The 12,459-nt window shown below is 37.8% G+C and overlaps 1 protein-coding gene across 4 annotated transcripts in view; it reads right to left on the bottom strand.

The window, feature by feature from the left end:
• Nucleotides 1-12,459, bottom strand: part of septin12 (septin 12) — a 114,651-nt gene that overhangs the window by 19,553 nt on the left and 82,639 nt on the right. For all 4 annotated transcript variants that reach the window (XM_056453544.1, XM_056453545.1, XM_056453547.1 and 1 more), the window contains one exon: nucleotides 1,561-1,689. In XM_056453544.1, the coding sequence (XP_056309519.1) occupies nucleotides 1,561-1,689 (129 nt within the window). The remainder of the gene's footprint in view (nucleotides 1-1,560; nucleotides 1,690-12,459) is intronic.

The raw sequence follows: 12,459 nt of genomic DNA, 5'->3' as shown, positions 1-12,459 counted from the left end.
ACAATTTATATTTAATGCAGAAACAAAAATATGTTCATAAGTAATGCAAAAGTAACACAACTCACTACTTTCCTTAAAACATACCACATTTAGTTTTTAAGTGTGGTTTATTTATAAACTAATTTCGAGAGGGTCACGTGCTTATGATCAACACGGCTGGAACTTTATTAGCTCCGTAATCTGCCCTATTAGATGATTACGGAAGCATTATAAATAACCAGCATTTTTCACTCCAGTTATCTTAGTCTTAAAGCTTCTTCCCCTTCCACCCCTACTTCCCACCCTTTGTTCTGATAGGGCGATCAGTGGCTAGCACAGTTGCCTCACAGCAAGAAAACTACTGGTCAAACCTCGCCGGTTGGCGTTTCTGTGCGGAGTTTCTATGTTCTCCCCGCATGGGTTTCCCCCGGGTTCCCCGGTTTCCTCCCACCGTCCAGAAACATATACCAGAGCCAATCGACTAAACCAAATTATCACCCAAGACAACCTTAGTTTACACTTCTCACATGGTGACAAGCAGGGGAGTTCTTGAGGGCTGTTTCTCAATTCCAAGAACGCAGAGATCAGACTTGCGTTCTTGTGGAGACCAGTCTTGCCAGGTGTCCTCGGAAGAATGAACTCGGGAGACTACGAGAACAGAGAATGCTACCTCTGAGAAATGAGATGCTGCGTTCTTCCTGATGGTCACGTGACCTTCACGCATTTTAATGGAAACTTATTTAAACATTACAGCATATATACAACAATTTATTGTTTTTCCCCTTTTTAATATATATACTATGCATAAAGACTTTACAAATATCTGTTGCACAATCTAAATAAAACTGATTTTAATACGAATTACAGCAAACAAACAACCATTAATGTGTTTATTCCTTTATTAAAACTTTCATGGTAATGTTTATATTCACCGTTTCATTTAGAGAAACTCCTGAGGTAAATAAGTTATATCTCTGAACTTTAATAATAAATCTATATAAAATGCTGCGCGTCCCACCTCCAGTCGCAATGACTTCTGGGACTTTTAGAGCGAGTTCGCTACTCAAGTCTGCATTGGTGGGTCCTCGATATCAAGAACACATCCGGGAAGTTTCACGTGTCCTCCGTTCTTGAGTATTGGAACTGAACTTTGGCAGTTGATGATGGCGTTGCACGAGAACATGAGGACGTAAGATCGCTGAAGAATGCATATTGAGAAACAGCCGAGACCTACCTGAGCTCGAACTCCCCTCTCACCCTTCTAACGGGAGGGAGTCCCGGGCTTGAGGATATTTCGAGCTCAGGGTTCTCTCCCGGGACAGCATGCCAATTATGCTTTATTGTTTATCAGCTAAATGTGAACTCTTGAATAAAATAACGCAAAATCATATTACATTTAAAAGTAACTTCCACCAACACTGCTTTTGAAAGACCATCAAGCTGTTTATTGGGTTGTTTATTCATTTATTCAATATTACCAGCAGGGGCTGACAGGCCTAAATGACCCAGCTAAACCTTGACCTCTAGGGTGTGATGGGGTAGCATTGAAGAATGCAGAGTGTACGAATGTTCAATACTCACTGTGGCTGACTGATTGCAGGTGGACGGTTTTGGAGATCTTTTCCTCATAATTAGGAGTGCATGACTTCCTGCTGACCTTGGACTTGAAGAGGGTGTTTACGAGCGTCGACTTCCCCAGACCGCTCTGACCTGTCGATGAGAACAAGAATAGCTTTAATGACTTTTGTTTGTAAACTGCAGTAAAGTACAATTAACTGCATATGTAGCAGACCCTCGAGCGCGTTTATTTGCAGGACGACCTTTGCTTAGCATTAGCAAGGGGGGATAAAACTTTATTACTGCACACAGATAAGATGGCACACATAAAATTGAGGTCATAAAGTATCACATGATCAGGCGGCGCAGGCCTCCAGGGTTTACATAAGCCCTTGATACCGCAAATCATCGGTGATGTAATAGGACCAGGTCAAGCCAAGGCAAAGTGCTTTAGCGTCTTATCAGGTGGGTGTCCAAACACACTGACAACACCACGCCGCCGGGAGCTTTGTGGAGCTTTTCCACTTAATGACTCTTTCACACTAGTCCTCACGGAGATCAGATCAGAGGGAGGAAGCTATTACCAGAGAGAGAGCCTTATCAAGGCCATCTCAATTCACACAAATAAGGCTAAATCTACGGGGCCACCTTCATTGCCTCAAAGGACATGTGCTCTGTTAATGTGAGCCGCTTAGTATTGAGTGCTGATGATGGCCAGTGTTTTCTGTCTCGCTTAGGGGGCCCCTCGGGTCCACCGGTCAGCTTCCCGTTCACAGGCCAGGGGTGGGGAAATGTGCTAAACGCTCTCGCCGCTCTGTTTTCTACCTGTTGCGAGGCCTGGCCGCCTCGGGAAACTGTCAGTGGATGAAACGATTTGACAGAGATAGACGACAGAGCCGGGGCGATCTGGCCCCTTCATCATTGCCCACCTCAGCAGCGGCTTTGATGGATTTACGCCATGGCCTCTTACCATTGGAGGCAGTTGACATCAAATTTATGAGGAACTGACAACCCGCGTTGTGTGTCCTCCTGGGCCTGTTTGATTTAACAGTTCAGGCGATGGCTGAGCAAAGCATGGCTTCCTGAAGCTTTTCGTGTAGTTATGCATGCTATAACTGTTTAACAGGGAAGGGAATCTGAAGTTTTGATTCCCCTGAATGATTCTGGTACAGTAATGATGCCATTAACATTTATTGAAATATTTCTTTTGTAAGGAACATTCGGGATTGGGGGGGGGGGGTGGGATGGCTGGGTTGGCGGGGGGTGGTATTAATATATTGCATGTATTTATTATATTTTTAAACATATCTCAATATTTGGCCATTTCAAATGGTTGGCTTTGACTCATGAGAATAATTTGTTCATGATTCTAACTACCAGGGTTGCCAGATACAGCCGAATTTTACAGCACCCCCCCCCCCCTCCAAAATTGGCCAAAATATTAGATTACATTTTTTTTTATTTCAGTTTATTTAAATCAGAAATTAGCCTAGTTACTTTAATAGTCATAATTTTTAAGCATACAGCAACCAACACTAGGAGTCACAGAACCACATTAGTAAAATTACAACATAACTGGATCACGTCATAATACTTCACTCCTTGCTCTGTAGATTACACTACATATTCACCTATATATTGTAGATTTATTTGTTTAAAGATGATTTTTAAAAAGTTTATATAAAGCATATAAAGTCTTTACATTAAATGTCCTGTGAAATTAAAATAAAGTATTTTAGATGTTAGTTTTTAGTTTTAGATACTAGATTTTAGTCTGTGAGTTTTTTTAAACATTTATTCATGTGCTTTTTGTATTTTATAAAACTACAACAAAATATAGAAGAAAGAAAAAAAACCCAATACAATATAATAATAATACATACAAAATACAGTACATAAAAACACTAGCCTATGACAGAACAGTCGAATAACAGAACACAGAGGGACAAATGCACATGAAAGCAAACTATAATGTAGTTGGTCAGGTAATGTATAAATAAAAGTAAATATAAAGTAACATTGTTCTTACATTACCAAAAAAAAAAAAGAAACAGCATTTTACTGACTATCTGTCTGTTAGTTTTAAGGATATCTTAAGAAGCTAGTGTGCTCCAATGTGTCTCTAGTAAATCAGGTAAAAATAATTAATTTGGCAACTCATGAAACAATGACTTGTTTGACACAACAGAAGCAGGACACAGGAGTTCCAGCTTCCACAGCAGCTCCATGGATACCTAGTATGGATTCAGGTTAATGCATAATGGCGTAAATGCATAAATTTGTCCTATTTGACGTTTACACACCTTTGAACACATTGAGGTGCTGCTTGGCAATCAGTCAACGCTTCTATGTTAGTTTTTGCTGTTAATTGCGGGAAAATTGATCGATAAAGGTTATGATAAATCGCTGTGAGTTTAACTGCAGGTGCTGCGTGATGAGCGAAACACGAAAGGGAGTCAGATTTGTCTGGACAGTCAGATTTTTATTAAACTTTCCTTCACCTGCTTGTGGGTGGGCTAACGCAGATTCCTCTACACACTGGTCACTTCTAACTGAATGGAATAACAGCACATGGTTATGTTTGTTAAAAAAATTGGATGTAAAATTATGTTTCAAACCCGCTAAAATATTGTCAACATGCTTAAGACACTTTTTTACCCGCACAATCAAATACAAAACTGCCCAATCTGGCAACACTGCAAACTACACCCATCGGTAACAGTTTATTTTAAGGTGTCCATGTTACATGTTCCATGTACTTGCTCTAATAATTACATGCATCTAAGCCTAGACCTAACAATGAAAATATAGTAAGTACATGTAGTTAATTCATCTTATTTCCCATTTCCATTGAGTGGTACAGTGTGTGATTATTGAAGTGCTTCTGACATCCGATCCTTTCTGAAAAGAGTGAAGAGCGAAAAAACAACGGAGAAGCTGGAAAAAAGAGCAGATGATTCTTTCAGCAACCTAAAACATGAACAGATTGCTATGTATAACTATTATCCTCACCTTTTGGACTATTATAAACTCGGAATGACTGAATTACTGTCTAACAAGAGGTTACATGTCCTGGTGAAGATTAAATATACAGATGAGAGGTTTGCACTGACTGTAGGCTATATGTTGCGTGTTGTTTTTTAAACTCAAATAAGCACTAAATGTATGCTATGTGTAATTTTTCTGTAATTGGTAACATATCGGAGACTGTTAGGGTCTGTACTGTGTGTGTGTTCATATATGTTGCATTCATTTACATATTTTATATAATTGCAGACATTACAGTAGGTTATTTCGTCCTTGATCTGCAGTTATAATCAAGTATAGACAAGTATTTATGTGTTTAAAGCGTCTGTTTTGTGAGAAGTGCTTCTTATTTGATATGTGAATGACCCTTACAGCTTTACTTTGAGTAAGATTTCCTCCAGCGAGAATGACATCGACTAAAACGTTCTGTCGTACACCACGCACACCATTCGTACCTTTTTGGCAGTGGAAACGCAAGCCTGACAAAGGTGATCCGTACCGCATTGTACTGTACCAGTCAGTGGAAATGGGCCATTACTCAGCAGTCAAACGAATAGTTACGCTGTAATAAGTAAATCTTAAAATAAAGTGAAACTAAAATTTGGTAACCATTCATACTACACCTGTCATGCAGTGTGTTTTTGATTCACTAAAATGAGCTGGCTCATACTGAAAGAATCATCTGTTCTTGGTTTAGACTGCACTGTTTGCGCTGTGTGCTTTTGATTCACAAAAATATATGCAACACAAACACCATTTGGTTTAGATATTTAATGTAAAACCCGGAAAACAGAATTCATACAAGCACAGATGATCTCATAAAGGAAGTGGCAGAGTAATGTGAAAAGAATAAAGGCCAGGCCCGGTCAGGAGTCTGTCTGAGTCATGCACTGACACATTCACCCAGAAAACACTGTATTTTACACAGCTTGTCATTTACGGCAATCACCTAAAACTTCAACAAATGCAGCTAGTAATTTTACCAGTGTCATATCCATTTAACTCTGATTGATTTCTCAAAAGCATTTCAAATGGTGAAAAGACCTCTCCCCTGAGACACTTTGATGCGCAGTTTACAAAGATTTTCTTTGAACACAATATCTACAAAGCCCTCTCGACTTGAGGGCGACAACAAAGCCGAATGTATCGACTGCATCGAAAATGTCAGAATATGCTAAACTCCTATTTGGAAGTGCTTGGCTACTTGACTTATGGGAAACCGGGAGACTCCGAGTAGTTTAAGCCCTGAGGCTACACAAAGGTTTTGACCTTTACAACCGAGGACAAACCACACAGACCAACAGACTACAAGTGCTACCATATGTGTGTGCGACTCGATACAAGCACCCCAGGGCAGGAAAATGTGGACGGGCGAGTGAAGCGCACCAAACTCATCCTGCAGAGCTTCCTCCATTCCTGCTATTTCATCCTGTTGTGTGTATCTTGGGTTCGCACAATTCCACCTCTTCCTGTATCTTGTCAAGTTTTCATTCATTGCCATGTCACGCTAGCTAAAACATGCTAGTGTTCCCAAACACACCCTTGCCCTTGTGTTCTACAACCCACCACTAAGGCAACAGCCAAAAAGAGAGAGTTTACAACATTGAATTAATTTTAATTCAGACATTCTGTGTTAAAAATAAAAGCAAATGGAGAAACAAATGATCTGTCAGTAGCCTCAAAGTGTGTCAAGAATGAGCCAAACAGCTCCCCATTTCCATGCCTGTCTTCACCAGTAAAAGAAGAGAGCGGTTCACCTTTGATGTTTGTCCAGAAAAGCAAGCCTGGATAGCACCACCATGCCTACAATACCAATATTGTATCCAGCACGGTTCACTGAGGCATGGAAGAAACTTGTGCAGGCCAAAAGGCAGATTTTTGCTCTGCTGATTTCATCACAATACTGATCTGCTTTAACATGATTTAGATCTCCTCCCCACCTAACAGATCTCAAGCAGAAAAGCATCCAAGTGGCCAAAATGTGAACAGGTAAAGACTGTTGTTGTCATATCTGTTCCAAAATAGCATTACCACACACTTTGAGAAAACGGAGAGCTTCAAATTTAAAGCCAAAGTGTGTTTAATGAGCGCTTCAACAGATGTTAATTTTTTCAGCTTTGGCAGTTGTTTGGGTTAGATATAAACTAAAAGTGATATTTTTAATGAATATTTCTTATCTACACTGATAAAAAAATATTCAAACATGATTCCTTGGATTAATTTTTTTATAAAAAAAAATATCAATCAAAACAAATTATCTAGAACATGTACTAAATTGAATTTGTTTTTTAATTCAACCCAAATAAATTGTTTGCAACAATTTTGCAGTAATTATTTTTTCCAGTGTAGACTCTGAATTTTGATCTTAAAACATAACATTTTTCTATATTAAAAAAATGATTAAACATTAAAACGCCAGTAAAGGTTGTACTTTAATGTCTCAAATAACTTTTATTTTTTATAATTATTTTTTCAGGGTTTTTGTACCTTTATTAGACAGGACATTAGAGAGTGTTGACTGGAAAGCATGGGGAGCAGAAAGAGGGGAAGGATCGGCATAGGACTGCGAGGTGGAATCGAACTCGGGTCGCCGTGAGCACTGGAGTGCATGTGTCGATGCACTAACCACTACCTCACTGGCGCAGACTCAAATAACTTTTTAAAAGGAAAAGGAAAGTGTGGGCAACACGGTGGCACATTGGGTAGCAGTGTCGCCACACAGCAAGAAAGTCGCTGGGTCAGTTGGCATTTCTGTGTGGAGTTTGCATGTTCTCGCTGTGTTCGCATGGGTTTCCTTTGGGTGCTTCAGTTTCCCCCATAGTCCAAAGACAGGCGCCATAGTGTATGTGTGGGTGTGAATGCAGGAGTGTTTCCCAGTTCTAGGTTGTGGCTGGAAGGGCATCCGCTGCGTAAAACACATGCTGGATAAGTTGGCGACCCCTGATTATTAAAGGGACTAAACCAAAAAGAAAATAAATGAATGAATGGAAACAAAAAATTATTATATGGTAGAATTAATCAAATATAAAAGCTGAAAGATGTGTATAAGATCAACAACTCTGGGGGGAAAAAAAAGTAAAGTTAGTATATCTTTTAGTATATACTATGTATCTCAGTTTTTATTATTTTATTGTTAATAATGGCTTTTTCACTGTTTGCCTTATTCATTTAAAAATAAAAATAAACCAAATGTAAGCTGTTCTAATTTAAATAAAAATAGGTAAAGACACAAAGCTCATTGTTGAAAAGTTAAATCTATCAGTTTGATGGAAAGTGGCTAGTATGAAGATTCATTCATTCATTCATTCAATTTATTTTTGGCGTAGTCCCTTTAAGTATGAGGATATAAAATCAATATGTATTTTGTGGCTGCACTCTGATTCTTCATTTTTTTCTTCTCTAGAAAACCATTAAATGCTTCTTGATCTAAAAATGCCTGACAATTTTTTTTCCACAGTAAAAAGAAATTAGTAGACTTTAGTTGATGATCTCATTTATACATAGATTCATTCATTTTCCTCCGGCTTAGTCACCATTTCAGAGATCGCCACAGCGGAATGAACCGCCAACTATTCCAGCATATGTTTTACGCAGCGGATGCTCTTCTAGCTGCAACCCAGTATTGGGACACACACACACACACACACACACACACACACGCACACACACACACACACACAGACACACACACACACACACACACTCATAAACTACAGACAATTTAGTTTTTGAAGTATGTAATTCAAACCTTGTTATCATTTCGGTTCTGATTTTGAATCTGATTGATTCAGCAAGTACTGATTTAATAAATGCCATTGCTCTTTCTAAAAATAAACAGTAAACAATTGTTTGCCAGTGAATATTTAATGAAAAGAAATTAAGAGCTTTGGTAAACTCTTTTTATTTCAAGTACATGTTAAAATTAAACCAGAATATGATTCTCTGTTTCATGTAAATTCATGTGAAGCAGTCAATATATCAGAAATGGGGAACAGGATTACCAATATTTAGTGAATCGTAACATCAAATTTTTGCTCATCCCTTGTGTGAAATATTTAACAATGATTCATTTATTTGTTTAAAATATAACCTAGTAAAACTGTAATATTTTGAGTTATTAATTACTAGTTTCTACTTTACTATATTTTACTATTGTACTATATTTATAATCTATAATCCTTCAGTAATTGCTCTAATATGCTTTCTTTTTAATTCATTAATACAGTTTCCTTCAGCTTAGTCCCTTATTTATCAGGGGTTGCCACAGCAGAATGAACCGCCAACTATTCCAGCATATTTTTTATGCAGTGGATGCCCTTCCAGCTGCAACCCAGCATTGGGAAGCTCCCATACACTCTCATTCACACACACACTCTTACACTACGGACAATTTAGCTTAATAAATTCACTTATACCGCATGTCTTTGGACTGTGGGTGGAAACCGAAGCACTGAGAGCAAACCCATGCGAACAAGGGGAGAACATGCAAACTCCACACAGAAATGCTAATTGGCCCAGCCAGGACTCAAACCAGTGACCTTTTTGCTGTGAGGCGACTGTGCTAAATACTGAGCCACTGTGCTACCCCTTAGTTGATGAACTACAGAAGTAAACATCTGAAGTGGATCAAAAATGGGTAAAGAATGGGCAAGAATGGGTGTTGTTTAATGGTTTTAGGACAACCTTGATGAAAGGTTTAGAATCACTTCAAATGTCAACTACTGTATGTGCATAAGTATATTAAAGTTACAGTAACTTAACATTTAAGTAACTTAAGTAACTTAACATTTACAAGTTACAACAGATTGACTACCTTTTTTAAGTAAAGTCAACTTTTCACTTTTAAATGATTTTCTCACTTTTTAAGTAACTAATCGCATTTTACAGTGTTGCTATATAAACTACTGTGACATTTTTAGTGGGTGTTTTCTGAAAAACAAACTAACTATGGTATTATGGTCTCCCACTGAAGCTAAGCAGGGCTGCACCCGGTCAGTACCTGGATGGGAGACCGCATGGGAAAGCTAGGTTGCTGCCGGAAGTGGTATTAGTGAGGCCAGCAGGGTGCTCTCAACCTGCGGTCTGTGTGGGCCTAACACCCCAGTATAGTGAAGGGGACTCTATACTGCTCAGTGAGCGCCATCTTTTAGATGAGACGTTAAACTGAGGTCCTGATCTCTCCGTGGTCATAAAAAATCCTAGGATGTCCTTCGGAAAAAAAAGAGTAGGGGTTTAACCACGGCATCCTGGCCAAATTTGCTCACCGGCCTTTGTCCATTATGACTTCCTAACATCCCCATATCATAATTGGCTTCATCACTTTGTCTCCTCTCCACCAATCAGCTGGTGTGTGATGTGCGGTTTGCCGCAATATGGCTGCCGTCCTGTCATCAAGGTGGATGCTGCGCACTGGTTGTGGATGAGGAGATCCCCCCCAATGTGTAAAGTGATTAGAGTGTCCAGAAAAGCGCTATATATAAATGTAAGGAATTATTATTATTTCATATTATTATTATTATTATTATCAACTAACAAACAGGAAATATTCTAGTGTACAGAAAAAATGAAAGCCACGGGACATTTTTTTTTTCTAATGCTAGCAGCAAAATTTTCCAAAAATCATCTAGTGTCCATCCCACAATTCTTTTAAATATGATTTAAAACGTGTTGGGATGAAAACTGTAGGCATTTTCATGCTTGCAAAAAAGAGTGTGTTTACCTGAATATCCAAACAATGACAGATGGCAAACTAGAACTGTTTTGGAGGAACTCTTTGCAACACTATAGCAATGATGCCAGCGATACAAAAACGCCACACTTCAGCTTTCATTTGTTTTGCTGACATGGTTGTGCAACAGCAGCTGATACTCTGATTTTTTTTTCTGTGAGACTCAAAGCCTTCGTAGGATTTGGCAAAACCTCCTATCTATTACCACTACAGAGGAGCCAACAATGAGAATGAAAGCACAAGCAAAAGAGTGAGAAAAACCTGGCATCTCGGTTTAAAAAAAATAGGCACAAAAAAGTGGGAAAGAAGAATGGTTCTCACTGGAGAGCTGGATGGCCTTGAATTTGTGATGCCGCAGCCATCATAAATCCCCTTGGCTGGCCCAGTTGGGGAACACTCTGAACACACTGGGCTCCAGTCTCCCAGTCCACAGACAACACAACAATAGCCCTTGCCATTTAATTAGGTAAAGTCCACAGTCGGCCAACACCTCCTCCATCTGCAGGCCTGCCCTCACTCTCTCTAAAGGGAAAGGGGGGATTTGGCAGGTTTGAGCAGCTCTCTGATTGGTCAGCTTTGAATAAGGTGGCCTCTTTGAATAAGGCAGATGTCTTGTAACTGCCAGAGCTCTGCCGGACTGTCAGAGAAAGGTCCTAATTTTAAAGCTGGAAGAAAATCTATGACTTTTAGGAAGAGTAGAAAAGTTCAGAGTGTGAAGAAATTTACAGTAAAGATCTTTTTAATAAAATCCATCTTTAAATAAATCAATTATAAAAATATCACCACAGTTTTTTTTTCATCAAATGTTTTATAATGTCAATGTCAATTTTATTTATATAGCACTAATAAACACACCCAAAGGTTGACCAATGTTCTGCACAATACAAATCACAAAGAGAAAGATATAAAATTATAGCTAAAACAAACAATTCTCACTGATAAAATGCCAAATCTAAAAGGTATGTTTTCAACCTAGATTTAAAAACATACAGAGATGATATAGATCTAATACAAGGGGGCAGAGCATTCTACAAGGTAGGAGCAGCTACTGCGAAAGCACAGTCACCCCTGCATTTCAGTCTTGACTTTGGGATGCATATTAGTAACTGGTTATATGACCAAAGAGACCGAGCAGGCTGATGTTCAGTCAACAGGTCTGACAGGTAAGAAGGAGCCAAGCCATTTAGCGGTTTAAAAACCAACAGAAGAATTTTAAAAGTGACACGAGCAGCCAGTGCAAAGAGCGTATAACTGGTGTGATGTGGTCATGTTTTTGGTATGGGTTAAAAGCCTTGCAGCAGCATATTGAACTAACTGTAAATACGATAGAGTTGAACGGGATAGAATTGTACTTGTAGTGAAAATGGTACTACAGGTGGTAAGGTTAATTCATTTCTTTGAATCTCTTCTGGGTTTGCAGAACCCACCTGACTGTCTTTATGATGTCTGATTTTAAAATATTTGAGAAAATATGGTATTGTATATACTAAATATACTTTTCAATAGGTTTGGGTTAGTTCATTTTTAAGTATGCTCTCTTGTTTCTACCAAGTTACAGTAAATACAGTAAAACTACATAATATTGTGTCACATGATCCTCACATTGATTGTATCCTCAAGAAACATTTACTTCTTATTATAAATCTTGAAAACAGTATGCAGCTTATTATTTTTGTATAAACTGATTTAGTTATAAGTATATTCAAAATATAAATATTTATATAATATAAATAGAGTTTTATGGGTTATAAGGGTACAGCTTTCAGTTGAAATAGAAATATGATCAATTTATTTCATCTTTGTTTAATAAAAAAAAATATACATTTCTTCATGAAATAATTCTGATCTCAAACTTTTACCATATATACGATGTGTTAAGTTGTATTATTTTGTCCCTTTTTCTATTTATTTTGTGTAAGTTTGATCAATCTTGTTGTGTGTTTCTGTTTTATTATTATTTGTGATTATTATTATTATTATTATTATTATTATTATTATTATTATTATTATTATTTTATTATTAATGCCCATTTATTATAATTTCTCTTTTGTTAGTAAAATGCATATTTAAAATTCATTTAATTAATTGTTAATTATTTTATTTATTTGTGTTTTTGGATTTAAAATATAGAAAAATTCTAAATATTTTCATGGCATAACTAAGACAT

The sequence above is a fragment of the Danio aesculapii genome, chromosome 3 (assembly GCF_903798145.1).
Source record: "Danio aesculapii chromosome 3, fDanAes4.1, whole genome shotgun sequence".
NCBI lineage: Eukaryota > Metazoa > Chordata > Actinopteri > Cypriniformes > Danionidae > Danio > Danio aesculapii.
This window is presented reverse-complemented; position numbering and strand designations above follow the sequence as displayed.